This window comes from Palaemon carinicauda, chromosome 8, assembly GCF_036898095.1.
Source record: "Palaemon carinicauda isolate YSFRI2023 chromosome 8, ASM3689809v2, whole genome shotgun sequence".
NCBI lineage: Eukaryota > Metazoa > Arthropoda > Malacostraca > Decapoda > Palaemonidae > Palaemon > Palaemon carinicauda.
The window spans coordinates 84,960,541-84,977,541 of NC_090732.1; the positions used below are offsets into that span (position 1 = coordinate 84,960,541).

The 17,001-nt window shown below is 36.8% G+C and overlaps 1 protein-coding gene across 3 annotated transcripts in view; it reads right to left on the bottom strand.

Moving 5' to 3' along the window:
• Window positions 1–2,632: 2,632 nt before the first annotated feature.
• Window positions 2,633–17,001, bottom strand: part of LOC137645789 (equilibrative nucleoside transporter 1-like) — a 205,639-nt gene continuing 191,270 nt past the window's right edge. For all 3 annotated transcript variants that reach the window (XM_068378726.1, XM_068378727.1, XM_068378725.1), the window contains one exon: window positions 2,633–5,510. In XM_068378726.1, the coding sequence (XP_068234827.1) occupies window positions 5,384–5,510 (127 nt within the window). In that variant the 3' untranslated portion in view covers window positions 2,633–5,383. The remainder of the gene's footprint in view (window positions 5,511–17,001) is intronic.

Here is a 17,001-nt window from a genome sequence, read left to right on the forward strand (position 1 = left end):
TAGCTAATGGAAAAATCAACAGTGTGATAGACCACTGTGTATGGCATTTATTGACTGTGAGAAAGCTTTTGATTCTGTCAAAATTTTATCAGTAATCAAAGCCCCTTAAAGACAAGGAATTCATTAACTTTATGCTAGAACACTTGAAGATATCCATACCGGAGATACAGCAATCCTAAAACTACATAATGATAGTATGAAAATTCCGATTGAGAAAGGAGTTAGACATGGAGACCCCATCTCTCATAAATTATTCACAACATGCCTAGAAAAAGTTTTTTTTTTGAAGAATTTATATTGGGGAAATATAGGAATTAACATTAATGGGAGATACCTTAGCAACTTGAGATTTGCAGATGGCATAGTTCTGTTTAGTAAACAATGCAAAAAATTGCAAAAGATGGTCGAAGATTTGCATAGAGAAATCAGAAATGTAGGACTCAAAATGAATATGAGTAAAACTAAGATGGTATTCAATTAAAACGTAGAGACAAAAAATAAGGGTTATGACACACCTCTGGAATATGTTAATAAATACATGTACTAGGACAGACAGCAAGTGTTTCCTTAGGACACGGTACAGAAATAGTAAAAAAAAAAAAAAAAAAAAAAAAAAAAAAAAAAAAAAAAAAAAAAAAAAAAAAACGATTAGCATTAAATAAAGAGCTTTTGGTAAACAAAATGTGATTATGTAAAGTAAAATGCCACTTTCTCTAAAAGGAAAAGTATTCAGTTAGATAGTCCCACTCCTACCAGTATTAACTTATGCATCAGAAATGTGTCCTTAACTAAAGCCTTAGAACATAAGCTATTATGGAAAAAATAATGATAAGAATAACATTAAGAAAGAAAAAGAGTAACATGTATACGAGATAAAACTAAAGCAGAAAATATTCTAACAACATGTAAGAAAAATAAATAGACATAGGAAGCGCATATAATAAGAGTGATAGATAATAGATGGACATTATGAATAACAGATTGAGGCCCAAGAGATTGCAAACGAAGCAGGGGGAAGGAAGAGAAGACGATAGATTGGCAAACTAAAAAATGGGCAGGTATGGACTGGTATAGAAAGACGATAAACAGATGGGAGTGTAAGGATATGTTTGAGGCCTTTGTCCTGCAGTAGACTAGTTACAGCTGATGATGATGACATTTGCATGATAAATTGTGCACTCTTTATACATCGTGTTTTTATGCTATACCTTACCTTCTTTTTTATTTCCTTTTTTTACAATGCCCTCGTTGGCGTTGATCCTCTGTTTGGCATAATATTTACCCTTGGCTGCTCTTGCATTATATGAGCTGGAACTTACCTCTGTGCTATACCCATCTCTTGATTTGCCATTCCTCCCACTTATCATTGTTGTAACTATTTAAACCGACTTTCGTTCTTGAGTTTGGACTACATCTCGTCCACTCTTTGCTTTGAAAATAGACTTTTTTTATTGACCCTTTCCTTCTCTTTTGTGTTTTCGATATTACTTATAAGACTGGGATTGTTAGAGAATCTTCTGATGCTACTACCTAGGTTGTTCTCCCAGTATCTATTTGTCCCCCCATAACAATTAAATCTGCAGCCTTCTTTATTATAGGGGAAATACCTTTTCTCCAAATAAAATTTCCACTTTGCTGTTTCCCTACTCTATTTATGATACACCATTAACTCTCTCACTTGTTCTACTTCTGCTTTTCTTAGGATTGTTCATAGCCTATGTCCAAATTTCGTTTCTCACCATTGACATTTGCCTATCTCATTTTGCCTGCATAATATTCTTTTGCCATTTCTATTGGTACATGTGTTGAAGGGGATGGTGATGGGGGTCTTGGGGATGTCTCATGGGTTCATGGGCACCTGATAATACCCCTTCAGGAAGTCGAAGGTCGAAAATAATTTGGCCCTGTGAAGGTATTCAGTGATGTTGGCGATGTTGGGGAGGGGGTAGTTATTTGGTTCTGTCTGTATGTTAAGACACTTGTTATCTACAAAAGGGAGTAAGGATCTATCCTTCTTCAGGAAGATGTACAGGGATGATGACTATTAGCTAGAGGGCTACTGACAAAGGCCCAGTTCTTCTGTTAAATTTTCAAGGAATGTGTGTTTAGTAGCTGCCAAAAGGTCTAGGACCAAACGTTTGATTCTTGCAAACACTGGTGGCTCTGTCGTATTGATATGGTTATAAATAGCATGCTTGGCGGGAACCGTCAGTGTCTGGTGTAGTTCAGATTCTGATGTGGAAAGAGAGCTTAGACAGAACAGGCAATAAAGGTGTGGACAATTAACTCCTGGGGTTGACTAAACATTGATGTACGACGTCAACCAGGAGGTAGAAATTTGCCAGGAAATCTGCACCAATTATAGGTATTATCATGTCGGAAATGATGAAATTTCATCTCTACTGGCGAAGGGGAGAAGTTTCACTATACCAGTGTGGATAGAAGAGGAGTCAGGGTCGGTGGTGGACATCGTTGGAGGACATGGCAGATGATGTGGTGAGTTGGGAGGTGGGCTAAGCATTCGAGGCACTCTACAGGTCACCAATGTGACAGACCTGAAGGAGGTTTCAGCTAAAGACAATCTATCAAACAAATAACTTCATTTAAAGACAATACAGGTATTTTTGGACCGCCAAGGAGTCATAAAAGAGTAACAATTGCATGTGTACATTCAACAGCTTTTCTCAATAAGGTTGAAATTGGTATCAACACTAACAATATACTAATGGTAATGAAAATAGAGGTGAAATTTTAACATGTTACATTTAACTGATTTTGTCCTTTCAGTTGATCAGAGTGTGCTGCGTAAAAGAAAATACAGAGAGAGCATTCTTCTTTATTCATATGTTCATTCCATTGCTTGCTGTAAGTGCATTATTTTCCTTTTCAATCTGTTCATCTCCTCACTTAATTGCACCAAAAACTTGGAGAAGAGTATTGGCCCAAATAAAATGCAAAATGGATGGTAGCCTACTAATCATCTGTTACATGCCCATACAAAAAGATTAACAAGCCAATTGGTTGATCTGCCAAATGCTGATGATGCTGTAATTTTGGCTGACACACCAGTCAATGTAACACATCTTAGATACCCTCTCTTCAATATAAAGTCACCGGACTTATAGGTAAATACAAGAAAAACAGGAGTCTTTGTACAACTAACTAAATCAGATCAGAATGTGCCCATCTTTACTCTTATTGATGTGAAACTATAGGTGGTGCCATTTTTCAAATATTTTGGTAGTATTATTTCATCCACTACTAAGATCAACGGCGATGTGCTGGAAATAAATAAAAAGGGCTTCACATACTTATGGCAGGCATAAAAATAGGGCTTTTAAGAAAAATCACAGAAATCCAAGCATATAAAGCAGTATGTATCTGCTCTCTATGGTGCAGTTGCCTGGATTCTGTATTGATGCTATCTCAAGTAAATATGACACTCATGTTTTCTGTGTGCAGAAAATTACCAGCCTTCCCTGGAAAGATCAAATTCCACACAAAGCGGTTCTGGAATGAACAGGATGCACAAACATAGAAGCAGTGCTCACCAAATGCCAGTTTTGTTGGTTTGGCCATGTGATATATATGTCAGAAGAACGGCTCCCAAAACAAATTTTATGTGGGAAACTTAAAATATGTACACTGGAGACCTGGAGGTACAAAGAGATACAAAGATAAATCCAAGTCAGCCTTAAAGAAATATAATACTCCACCAACTAACCTAGAAACCCTTGCTAGTGACTGTATAATGCAGGATCGCTTAGAACATCTCTTAAAGAGGTAGTTGCGACATTCCAGACGAGAGGTCCACGAGGCCAGTTAGCTTCATTTGACAAGTCCAATATGTGACAAGATAAAGGATGCAAGTCCATGATTGATCTGGTGAGCTAAAGAAATGTACACAGACACCAGGAGTAGTGGCAATTTGCAATCATCTACTGAGGAACTTTAAATGTCTTCATCAATAATGATGGACTTCTAATAGATTAGAATAGATTAGCAATGGAATATAAAACCTAATTGTTCAAGTGCAAACTAAAGCGTGTCCTCCTTTTCACATCTACAATTGTTGTCATTATCTTCAATCTCCAAAACTGAATCATTGTAACCTACCCTCATCACGTGTAAATTTTGACAAGTTCCCATGTCAATAATTTTTACTATTTTTCTCATTACACGTATCTTCTCACAGTTTCTTCATTAAAGCTACATAAAAAATTCCATTCTTTAAAAAGATATATAATCATTGCAAGTAAACTTACCTGGGATAAAATAAATATTTCTTTTGATATGCAATGTACCTATATGTCTATCAGATTTTTTTTAACCTTCTATGTTCGCAGTTTATCAAATGAGTGCTTGCCTGAATCATTGCTCACATGCTGAAATATGACAGTTCCTTAATGATCACGTTTAAATTTATTAACAAACTTTGAAGAATTTCATGTACAGTAGAAAGGTATCTTAGTCATGACTATGCCATGCTATTCATAATATTTTATATACATATATGAAACTTAACAAGCTCTATTCATTACCATAGCAACAGCTGTTGAGATCATTCCAATGTTCATTAATGAAGAAAAGGAGATTTGGTTATTGAAAGCACAATAGTTCCAACAGAACTATACGCCGCATTAAGCACAATTGACGAAGGCCCGATCTGATTTTTCTAACAGATATTCTAATGATCATCATTAAAATATCTGCTTGAGAAATTTAAGGATATTTGTCAAGAGAAATTAACCCTACAATATATTTCTACCAGAGATAGATATATTGATGCCTAAAATAAAACCTTTTCGAGTCTCAGTCAAATACATACTTTTTCTTTGAACAACTAACTACGCAGAACCACTAATATACCAAAAATTACTACTAAAGCGGGCATAAAATTAAACATCACTAAATCAATTTTTATATTTTGGGCATTGCACATACAGAATTTTCAGAGGAACAAAATAATAAAAGATCTTCTATAGGTGCAATTTCTTGCCGAGAGCGTAGTACTTTTAGGAAGACATTATATTGGAAATACTGTATAATAAAAATGTGACGTATTACTAATTTAATATATTTCAATAAGGTAATACTCTTACCATAAAAAAAGCTCTATAAGAATATTTGCAATTTTGTTAATTTCAAAACACCGTGAGGACACTTATAGTTACTGAATGGCTTTTTTATACCATAAATTCTACAAAATACAGTAACCAAGCATAATCTAAAACCTCATCCCTTGACACAACTGTGAGATGTCTCAAAAGCATGTGATTGAATATGGTAAAATTAAAACTTACTCTTATATTATAACGCAAAATAATCAGTTGAACAATCTCTTGGGTCTTCATTGCAATTCGGGCTTCGAAGTGCCTTTACGTTATGCTACGGAAGGTCCCCAAAGCGCCACGAATGCAGGTGACAGAAGAGATCCAATGACCATCTCCACTCCTATGAAGGCTCCCATAATTGTGCCAGCCAATTCAGTTTCCTCTTCTAACACAAGGCTAAAAAGAGAATTATGCATACAGTATAAGATTTTTTTTTATTTATATCAATTTTTTTTTTTACCCTTGGCAATACTTTGAAAAGAGTTGATTGACTGGTATTTATGAATCTGGTAGATAAATCATCATAAAAGCAAAATTAAAAGCACATGATAATGCAACACAGTAAGGCTGTACATTCTAGCAAATCTTTTATATAAGTTTGAAACTTATTGAATAAATATCTAGGCAATGAAATTTTGATTTCTATTCACATTTTTATCATTAAAATATGTTTGCAATTAATCAAAACGATATTCATATGAATAAAAGAGAGAAAATAAAAGTCATAGCCATCCTACCATACATGCCCCACGAACCAAACCCGCATACGTGTATACGAATACGACGGCCATCTTGCCCCGGGAACTTATCCAGGTCGCTCGGTAGAAATTGAGCTCTCACCATTGTTTATTGTTAGTTTGCTGCAGTTTTGTGCTGCCTTTGGTGTACCAACAAACGTGCAGTATAATCAAGACAACTCGTGATATATTAAACAGTAAGCACATGGAAACAAACTTACATTAACTTTTATATGATAGCCTGACGATTGGTCGAAAGACAGTTGGTCGACTCTTATTATTATTATTATTACTTGCTAAGATACAACCCTAATTGGAAATGCAAGATGCTATAAGCCCGAGGTTCCTACAGGGAAAATAGCCCAGTGAGAAAAGGAAATAAGAGAAGTAATTAACATTTAAAATGAAATAAAATGAATCTTTCATATATAAAAAGATATAAAAACTTAAAAAGAAAAAAAGAAAACAAAGGGAAGAGGAGTAAGATAGAATAGTGTGCCCGAGTATACCCACAAGCAAGAGAACTCTACCCCAAGGCAGTGAAAGAGCATGGTAAAGAGGCTATGGCACTATCAAAGACCAGAGAACAAGGGTTAGTTTTTGGAGTGTCCTTCTCCTAGAAGAGCTGCTTACCATATGTTAGAGAGTCTCTTCTACCCTTATCAAGAGGAAATAGCACTGACCAATTACATTGCAGTAGTTAACCCCTTGGGTGAAGAAGAATTGCTTGGTAATCTCAGTGTTGTCAGGTGTATGAGGACAGAGGGGAATATGTAAAGAATAGGGCAAACTATTCTGTGTATGTGTATGCAAAAGGAAAATGAGCCGTAACTAGAAAGAAGGAACCAGTACAGAACTGTCTGGCCAATCAAAGTAACCAATAACTCTCTAGCGGTAGTATCTCAACAATTAGTCGAACTGACTGCTCGTCAACAGGAAAAATAGTCGAATAGGGTAATTGAAAAACCGTAAGTGAAATGTTTAAACTCTAAAGTTACAATTGCTACAAAGATGATTTTAAGATGGAATCGAAGTTTATTTTAACTCAACTGGTTCGTCTACTTTGTATAATATCATGATATGGCTATAATAAGCCTTTTTGTAGTTTAGAAAGCCATAATACGCATGTTTGTTGTTTAGAATGCAATAATAAGCATTTCCGTAGTTTAGAATGCTTTAGTTTAAAAATATTCAAATTCAAAACCATATACCCTCAGTAAAATGGAGTTCATCACGACAAAAGGGGGTACAAGAAAACTACTCTATGAAGGATTAGCATACTTGGCTGATAAAAAGAAAGTGGAAACAAGGTTTACTGGAGATGTGAAGAACACAAGAGGTGTACTGCGCGAAATGGAAACGATTGGTGATTAGATTGATGGTCAGCCTTCTCAGCGTCATACGGCTTTGAAAGCAATTGAATAAATAAAACAATGGCCATCACCCAGATAGGCAGACGAAGAACACCAACTCTGCATCAATTCCATCTTCTGAATGTATATCTGGGGTTGCTGAATCCCTTAATGGAGATCTAGCTAAAATTAGTACATGGAGCACTTTCTCTCTCATGACTTTCTATTGGCAAAATGCACCCTCCTGCTTTTACTGTTATTGTATCTTTTTCCCCAAAAATGCATATTTGATTACTACTGATAAAATCAATCTCTAATATAGCCTCGATTCCTGGAATTCCCAAGGTGGGCAAGATCCCACCTTAAAGTTGACGATCGTTGTATGTCTTGCGTGTAGTTTATTTCCTTCTCGCATGTCGAGGATGATGGATGCCGCTGACTGTAGTGGGTTTGAGGAGAATCTTTTTTCAGTCAGCGAAACGCTGGCTCCTGTGTTGATCAGCGCTCGAATGGACTTATCTGGTAGGTCAATCCTGACTGCTAACAGTCCTAGCTGCTCATTAAGAAGTATGGGTCACGTGCCAACAACCTCGCTTGCAATGCCGCTGCCCTCTGCTCCTGTCCCTAGTGCTGCTGGGGTGAGGTCAGGGGTACCGATGGAGGTCCCAGTGCCTGCTCTACCAAGTCCGTCGTAGTCACTTTCACCACTGCCTTGGCTGCTGCTTCTGATGTCATGCGGGGGGGGGGGGGGGATTGATGTCCCTCGTCTCCCCCTTCCTCTGTTTCCTTTTTCTCGGATGATGGGCAGGGGGTGGTGTGTGTGTGTGTGCCCTACCCTGCCCGCCCTCGGCGTTTTTTGCTAGGCACTCTCGAGATAGATGACCGTAGGCCTGGCAAGTGTAACAGCGGGGGGATCCTTGGGTGGGGCACTCCACTCGTCGGTGCCCCTCTCCCTCACACTGCCAACATCTGAAGACTCTTTTCACCTGCTGACTAAGTTCTCCCCTCTTCTGCTTTGGGGGTTGGTGAGTGTCTCTCATGGCTACCAACTTCTTGGAATTGGGGTAGTTATTCTCAGTCATTTTTTCTTCTGGCAAACTGTATACATATATTATATGATATGGCTTCGTGGACTGGGCACTAAATTTCTTTTATTATACTATGACTCGTGACTGGGAACCAATCATGTAATATTATATATACTATGATTGGCAAGTTAATCAACCACTCAAAATCCAAACTACCTTGTTTGCTTTTATATTAAAACCGTTACACTTTAGAACATTAATACATGAATTCTGAGACCGTTAAATAACTCCCAGACAGCAATATATAAAATACCGAATATCCATAGGTCTCTTAAGTAAACTCAAACAAAACTGGGTGATTACTCTTAAGTTTTATTAAAATGTATTTAACTTACTGTGGTTCTTAACAGGAATCGAGTGGAATCTGATTCCAAATAATGATGATTGGATTAATACACTCTTTACAAAAATAAATATATTCTAGATAAATTACAACACTTTGAAAGAATTTAAACAATAACAAAATAATTCACGGAAAAAAATTAAATCTGAACAAAACTTATATTGAGACAAAAATGTTACGATCAGAAAATTATATAAGAACTTGACTTAAACTATTATATCTGTATAAACCTCAGTCTAAGAAAAGAAATAATGAAATGAAAAATTATACAAAAGCTTGAAATAAATCTGAATAATACAATATTCAAGTTTAACACCTAATGAATAATAGATAACCAGATCACGTTACAGAATCTATCCTCCCTACTGGGCCAGTTACCAAAAAAAAAAAAAACCTATTAAACACTTTCAACAATACACCGGGTTGCGAGCGTGAGAGAGGGAGAGGGGAAGGAGGCTATCTCTAGGCTGCAGTTCTATCTCGATCTCTATCTGAACTGTAACCTAGGTGTCCCCTTTTTATGTGAAACCTAACTGCTATTTCCAGAAGTTTCAAAAGGATTTGGGAAGCGTGGGCCTTTGCCTAAGGGCGTCAGATTTTCCAACAAGATAAAAATGTCAAGAGGCGAATCAGGGGGGTTTCAGGCAACTCACAGATGCACACCAACGCACCTGGTGGATGATTCTCCCAACTAGCTTCACCCACCCTTTGTCCCCGAAATAAAAAAGATAACATACTCTCACCAGGCCTTCACGATGTCTCTAAAGCACTTGGTAGAGAATCTTCCAAAGTACAGTACATGTCACTGAAAATTCTCTCTCAAACATGACGCAATACATCAGAAAATATAAAAGAACATTACAAAAGCCCTTATTCATATCTTGCATGAAACCTACAACACTCTCAAATAGACTATGCAAGACTTTGTACCAAACATACGTGAAAGAAAAAGTTAATTCTTAAAAATAACGTAGATTTACATATATTAACTTGAATAAAAAAAATACAATGAAATTCCCGACAAAAGTCTTACATAATTTACATAAAATACTTATATCTACATGAGAGGAGCTCATTTTACGGGCTGGGTATCATCTCTTCAATGCAAAAATGAAAAAAATATATAAAACATAAATAAAATTATGAATAAGTCATTGTATATACTCTACACTATATCAGCTTCGTAAAATAACTTCCCCAAAATAGATTATTTATTTTGGGTCTGAATCCATCGATTCAGCCTGAGATAAATAATTTGCAACCACGTTATCTTTACATGTTTGTTATCTTTACCAGATATATTCTTTACATTAATACAATATGGTTACAAATATAATGACCACCTAGTTAACCTTTTATTAATATTTTTAATCTTCATAAAAGTTAAAGGATTAAAATCCACGTACAATGTAATCTCATTCTGTGGTCGAGTTACGTGAATGAAAAATGTTTTCATTGTTGCTATCAATGCCAGCAGTTCCGTTTCAACTGTCGAGTGGATTCATTGCTTCTTCTTCAGCTTCAATGACATGAGACACACAGGATGAGGAATTCCTTCCTTATCGTCTTGCAATAAGACAGCTCCAATCTCGTTATCCAACACATCCACTTGAATAAGGAATTCCTCGGTGAAATCCAGTGCTTGAAGTATTGGTTTTGAAGCTGTTATGGCCTTCCTCAGATTTTTTTTTTCCTGATATCTCGATAACATAGTGCAGGTCACTACTTTCCTTCAAAGTCCAGAATGGTTCTTGTAACTTGTTGGTAATAGGGAATTTCCTTATTGGCGAATAGACCAACACCTGTCCTACCGCACACTGTCTGTTTGTACTCTTCATGCCAAACCTTTACTCCGTCTGTCCTTGACTCGTTTCCATGTCTTCTGGAGAAAATTTTCATAACTCGCTGATTCTTTTCTTCGAATCCTTGACATTTCCTTCGTCCATTTCCTTTCGATCCTTCTCTTTTCCTGCCATCATTTTCATTGGTCCTTTGCTGAAGAGTCCTGTGACCTGTCTGTTCGTACTCTTCCTACCAAACCTTTTCTTCGTTCGTCCTTGACTCGTTGTCTTCATGCCTTCTAGTGAAAATTTCTCCATCTCGCCAATCCTTTTCCTCAAATTCTTGACATATTCTGCTTCCGTTTTCTCTCAATCATTCTATTTTTCTGCTACCATTTTCTTCGGCCCTTTCATGAGGGGTTCTCCTCGTACTTCCATCGGACATAAGGGAGCTTCCTTGATGCACTCGTTTAGCTTTTCAGTTGTCTGACATACGTGACATGCACGACAAAACTGGCTCATGTCCTTATGCATGCCAGGCCATAAACAGTTCTTCATTATCTTCTCTGTCATCTTCCTTAACCCCATATGTCCCGCCTCGTGCGCTAAAGCAATTACTTGTCTTCTCAAATGTGCAGGAATTAATACCTGACAATAAATCCCCCATTCGCCATTCCAAGGGATATCAACGAGTCTATGCTTCCTTATAAGCATCCCATCCCTAAGGTAATAACAGGTCAGAGACTGCTGTGCCTCTATCTCGTCCTCCACATGCTACAATAACACGGTTAACGTTACATCCTTCCATTGCAATCCTATCAGCCTTTTCCCACTTACTTGTACTACTTCTACTGTTGGACTTCCTATTTCTTCGAAGTTCATTTCTTCTTTGTCTACTTGTCTGCTCGCCTGTCGTTCCTCTTTGCTTGGGCCTACTCTTGAGGTCTCTTCTTGTGCATCATCAAGGGAATCCACTTCTTCGGAACACAAATTCTGCAAGTTCATTGCTCCTTCGATTACTTTTTCTTTTTTGTCCTCTTGTCCACTCGTCTGTTGTTCCTCTTCGCTCGGGCTTACTTGAGAATTCTCCTCTTGCCTACCATCAAGGGAATCCTCATCTTCGGAAAAAAATCCTCAAAATTCATCTCTTCCAGGTCTACTTTTTCTTTGTCCCCTTGTCCACTCGTCTGTCTTTCCTCTTCGCACGGGCTTACTCATGAGTTCTCTACTTGCATATCATCAAGGGAATCCTCTTCTCCAAAAAACAAATCCTGCAAGTTCATTTCTTCCAGGACCATTTTTTCTTTGTCCTCTAGTCTACGCGTCTGTCGTTCCTCTTTGCTCGGGCTTACTCGAGAATTCTCCTTTTGTGTACTATCAAGGGAATCCTATTCTCTGGAAAACAAATCTGTCAAGTTTATTGCTCCTTCGATTTCTTTTTCTTCTTCAGCAGCCACTTCCTTCTTCATACTCTTAGTCGTAACACAACTAGGAACCAGAGATGGGTGGTCCTTCTCGAGTTCAGTCGTAGGACTATACTTCAAAGCTTTCTCTGCTACAATGAGACAAGGCATGAACGGCACTCCACCAACTTTATTACCCAGCAGGACATCTATTCCCTCGACAGCCATTAAATCCTTTACCGCAAAGTCAAAATTACCTGTCGCCAACTTGCATGACAGTTTTAAACGGCAAATAGGGGTGACCTCCTTACCTCCTATTCCCTTCAAAATAATTGAGTACCCTATGAGAGACTGTTCCACCATTGGGTATACTCCTCGTACAACCACACTGTGGTTACAACCCGTATCGTGCAATAGGGTTCGCTCACTCCTGTCTAACATACCTTCATAAATATATGGTTTAAAGGCATCCATGCTGTTTGGGTTCGTCCAGTTTGTCATGTAAATAGAGGCAGCTTCATTTTTCTCTCCGACCTTTCCCGATTGCTCCTTAGTCTTCGCATTCAGTGAAGTCGAATTATCTTTAATCACTTGGGCGACTGCTCTCGGTTGGTTTGACCACCATTCCTTACTGATATGGCCTCTCTTTCCACACTTAAAACAGACAATATTAACCTTCTGCACGTCTTTCACGATACCTGAAGTTGGACGATTCGACGTTTGTTGCTGTGGTACTATCGCATTTTGCTTAGGGACAGTACCAGTGCTACTTCCGTTGTTACTGTTGAACTTCTTCCCATAGTTATTTCTGAACTGGTTTCCATGGTTCAGCGAATGCTTGACACTGGGTCGGAACGACGGTTGAAACTTCATGCCCGAGGAGGGTTTAAGACTGATAATATTATAATCTTCACTTAGCGAAGTGGCTTTATCAAGTTTCTTCACCTCTCTCTCTCAAGTACACTCGAATATGCTCAGGAATTCCTTGTAGAAACTGCTCTAGTATTATCAGTTCTTCTAAATCAGCCAAATTCTTTACGTTAGCAGCCTCTGTTCATCTCTTAAAACATCGTCATACCTTATAGGCTTAATCCAGGAAAGTAATTTTCTTGTCCTTTCTCTAGCTTCGGAACCTTTCATTATAATATTCAGGGGTCATCTGATACACTTGCAGCACACTCCTCAGTACTTCTTGATACTCCATCCTCTGGTCCTGAGATAAGGATAAGTAAGCACTGCAGCCCTTCCCAAAGAGCACACTCTGCAATAACACAGACCATTTATCTTCTGGCCATTTCATCATCACTGCAACTGTTTTAAAATGATTGAAGAACTCATCTGGGGACTCTTCTGTGAATCTTGAAATTAACTTCTTGCCTTTCGACACATTAAACATGAGTTCGTGCCTAGCAGGAATCGTCTCTGTTTCTGTCTGTGCATTCAGCTGGGCGTGGTCATGCAAAAGCTCTAACTCTCGTGCATACCTCGCTTCTTCTATCTCTCTTTCTACCTGTCTTTTCTCTTTTTCTTCCTGTCTGGTGATTTCCCTCGCTTCCATTAACGTTGCGTGTCTTGCAATCTCTCGGGCTTCTTCTTCTCGTTTCGCTTCCATTTCCTTCACTCATCGTTTTTCTTCTCTCTCATCTTCTTCTTGTTTTGCTATCATCTTCGAATTGATCAAATTCTCCTCTTCTGCAATTCATTGAATCTCTGCATCAACATCTCTATCTGCTTCCATGCCTTAAGTTTGAGGGTCAATCCGTCCTTGCTGCGCTAAAAATTCTTCCTTAGCTTCCTCCAACAGTTCACAAGCTGCCACAGTATTCTCTTCCGACAACTTCCCCGAGGTAATCAACGCTTCTAAGGCTAGACACTTGATTTGGGCCTTATTCATCCCACCTGTAGCATGGCCGCCACATGCCATAAAGATAGAGAGCCACTGAGCTTTATTTACATCAGCTTCTGACAATTCCTGAACACTAGGGTTATTTAAAAACTCTTGGATATCAAACTGTACCATCTTGTAATTTTACGATAATTAATGCCTCTCTAAGAAATAATATACTAACAATACTCAAAATCCTATCAACACTGTACTATTCAAAAACTTTTAATCAAAACACGGCCGTGTTATCACCAATATTCAAAACAGACTCGCTCGATCCCAAATGTATTCGCACCAAAATATATTATATGATATGGCTCCCGTGGACTGGGCACTGAAATAAAAATATATTATATGAATCATGACTGGGAACCAGTCATATAATATTATATATACTACGATTGGCAAGTTAATCAATTTCTCAAATTCCAAGCTACCTAGTTTGCTTTTACATTAAAACTGTTAGGCCTACACTTTAAAACATTAATACACGAATTCTGAGACTGTTAAATAACTCCCAGACAGCAAGATATAAAACACCGGATATCCAAAGGTCTCTTAAGTACACTCAAACTAAACTGGGTAATTACTCTCAAGAATTATTAAAACATAATTTAACTTACTGTGTATCTTAACAGGAATTGGGCAGAATCTGGTTCCAAATAACAATGATTGGAATAAAACACTCTTCACGAAGATAAATATGTTCTATATGAATTACAACACTTTGAAGGAATTTACACAATAACAAAATCATTCACTAAAAAATAAACAAATCTGAAGAAAACTTAGATTCAGACAAAAATGTTACGATCTGAAAATTATATAAAAACTTGACTTAAACTTTTATATCTGTATAAACCTTAGTTTAAGAAAAGAAATAATGCAATGAAAAATTATACAAAAGCTTGAAATAAATCTGAATAATACAATGTTCAAGTTTGACACTTAATGAATAATAGCTAATCAGATCATGTTACAAAATCTATCCTCCCTATAGGGTCAGTTACCAAAAATAGAAAAACTTGTATAATGCCAACACTCACCCTAATATAATGAATTTAAAATCACCATATCTTTTCAACACACGATTTGCCTTGGGGCACTGAGTCACTTAGGAAAGGACACCCTAATACATACTAAACACTTTAAACAATACACCAGATTGCAAGCGTGAGAGAGGGAGAGGGGAGGGAGGCTATCTTCAGGCTGCAGTTCTATCTCGATCTCTATCTGAGCTGTAACCTAGGTATCCCCATTTTATATGAAACCTAACTGCTATTTCCAGAAGTTTCCAAAGGATTTGGGAAGTGTGGGCCTTTGGCTAAGGGTGTCAGAATTTCCAACCAGATAAAAATGTCAAGAGGCTAATCAGGGGGGTTTCAGGCAACTCTCAGATACATACCAATGCATCCCATCCAGCTCCACCCATCCTTTGTACCCAAAAAAAAAAAGATAACATTCTCTCACCAGGCCTTCACGACGTTTCTAAAGCACGTGGTAGAGAATCTTCTAAAGCACATGTCTGAAACATGACACAATACATCATAAAATATAAAAGAACATTACCTAAGCTCTCATTCATATTTCGCACGAATCCTACAACACTCTCAAATAAACTACATAAGACTTTGTACCAAACATACGTGAAAAAGTTGATCCTTAAACATAACGTAGATTTACATATATTAACTTGAATAAAAAAAAATACAATGAAATTCACGACGAAAGTCTTACATAATTTAAATAAGATACTTATATCTACATGAGAGGAGCTCATTTTACAGGCTGGGTATCATCTCTTCAATGCACAAATGAAAACAATATATAAAATATAAATAAAATTATGAATAAGTCATTGCATTTACTCTACACTAGATCTGCTTCGTAAGATTATATACTCATCCATACACATACACACACACACACACACACATATATATATATATATATATATTCATATATATATACATATATATATATATATATATATTCATATATATATATATATATATATATATTATATATATGGATATGTATAACATATAATATATATACAGTATATATACATATATATATATATATATATATATGTGTGTGTGTGTGTGTGTGTGTATACTTATAGACACACGTAAGATAGTAAAAGTGGAGTCATCTTGATTTCGACAAAACCTGCAAGATATATATATATATATATATATATATATATATATATATATATATATATATATATATATATATGTGTGTGTGTGTATATATACATGTATATACATATATATACATATATATATATATATATATAAATATATATATATATATGTATATGTATATATATATATATATATATGTGTGTGTGTGTGTGTGTACAGGTTTTGTTGAACTTTGACTATCTTATGTGTGTATATTATTATTATTATTATTATTATTATTATTATTATTACAAGCTAAGCTACAGTCCTAGTTGGAAAAGTCAGATGCCATTAGGTCAGGTGCCCCAACAAAGAAAATACCCCAGTGAGGAAAAATAAAATATTTTATGAACAGTAACAACATTAAAATGAATATTTATTATATAAACTATAAAAACTTTAGCAAATCAAGAGGAAGAGAAATTAGATAGAATAGAGTGCCCAAGAGTACCCTCAAGCAAGAGAACTCTAACATAAGACAGTGGAATACCATGGTAAAGAGGTTATGGCCCTATCCAAGACTAGAGAACAATTGTTTGATTTTGGAGTGTCCTCCTAGAAGAGCTGTATACCATAGCTAAAGAGTCTCTTCTACCCTTACCAAGAGGAAAGTAACCACTAAATAATTACAGTGCAGTAGTTAACCCTTTGGGTGGAGAAGAATTGTTTGGTAATCTCAGTGTTGTCAAGTGTATGAGGACAGACGGGAATCTGTAAAGAATAGGCCAGACTATTCGGTGTATGGTTGGGGAAAGGGAAAGTGAACCGTAACCAGAGAGAAGGATCCAATGTAGTACTGTCTGGCCAATCAAAGGACACCATAACTCTCTAGCGGTAGTATCTCCATGGATTGCTGGTACCCTGGCCAACCTAATACCTATAATTATATATATATATATATATATATATACAGTGATGCCTCAGGATACGAAAGTAATCCGTTCAGGATACGGTTTCGTATCCTGATTTTTTCATATCCTGAGTCGCGTTTTACATGTAAAAAGCCTAATCCGTTCCAAGCCTTATGAAAAGACACCATTTCTTTCCATAAACAAGCTAAACTGTAATAATAGACATGCAATGCAGCCATTTCTATCATTCAATAATCA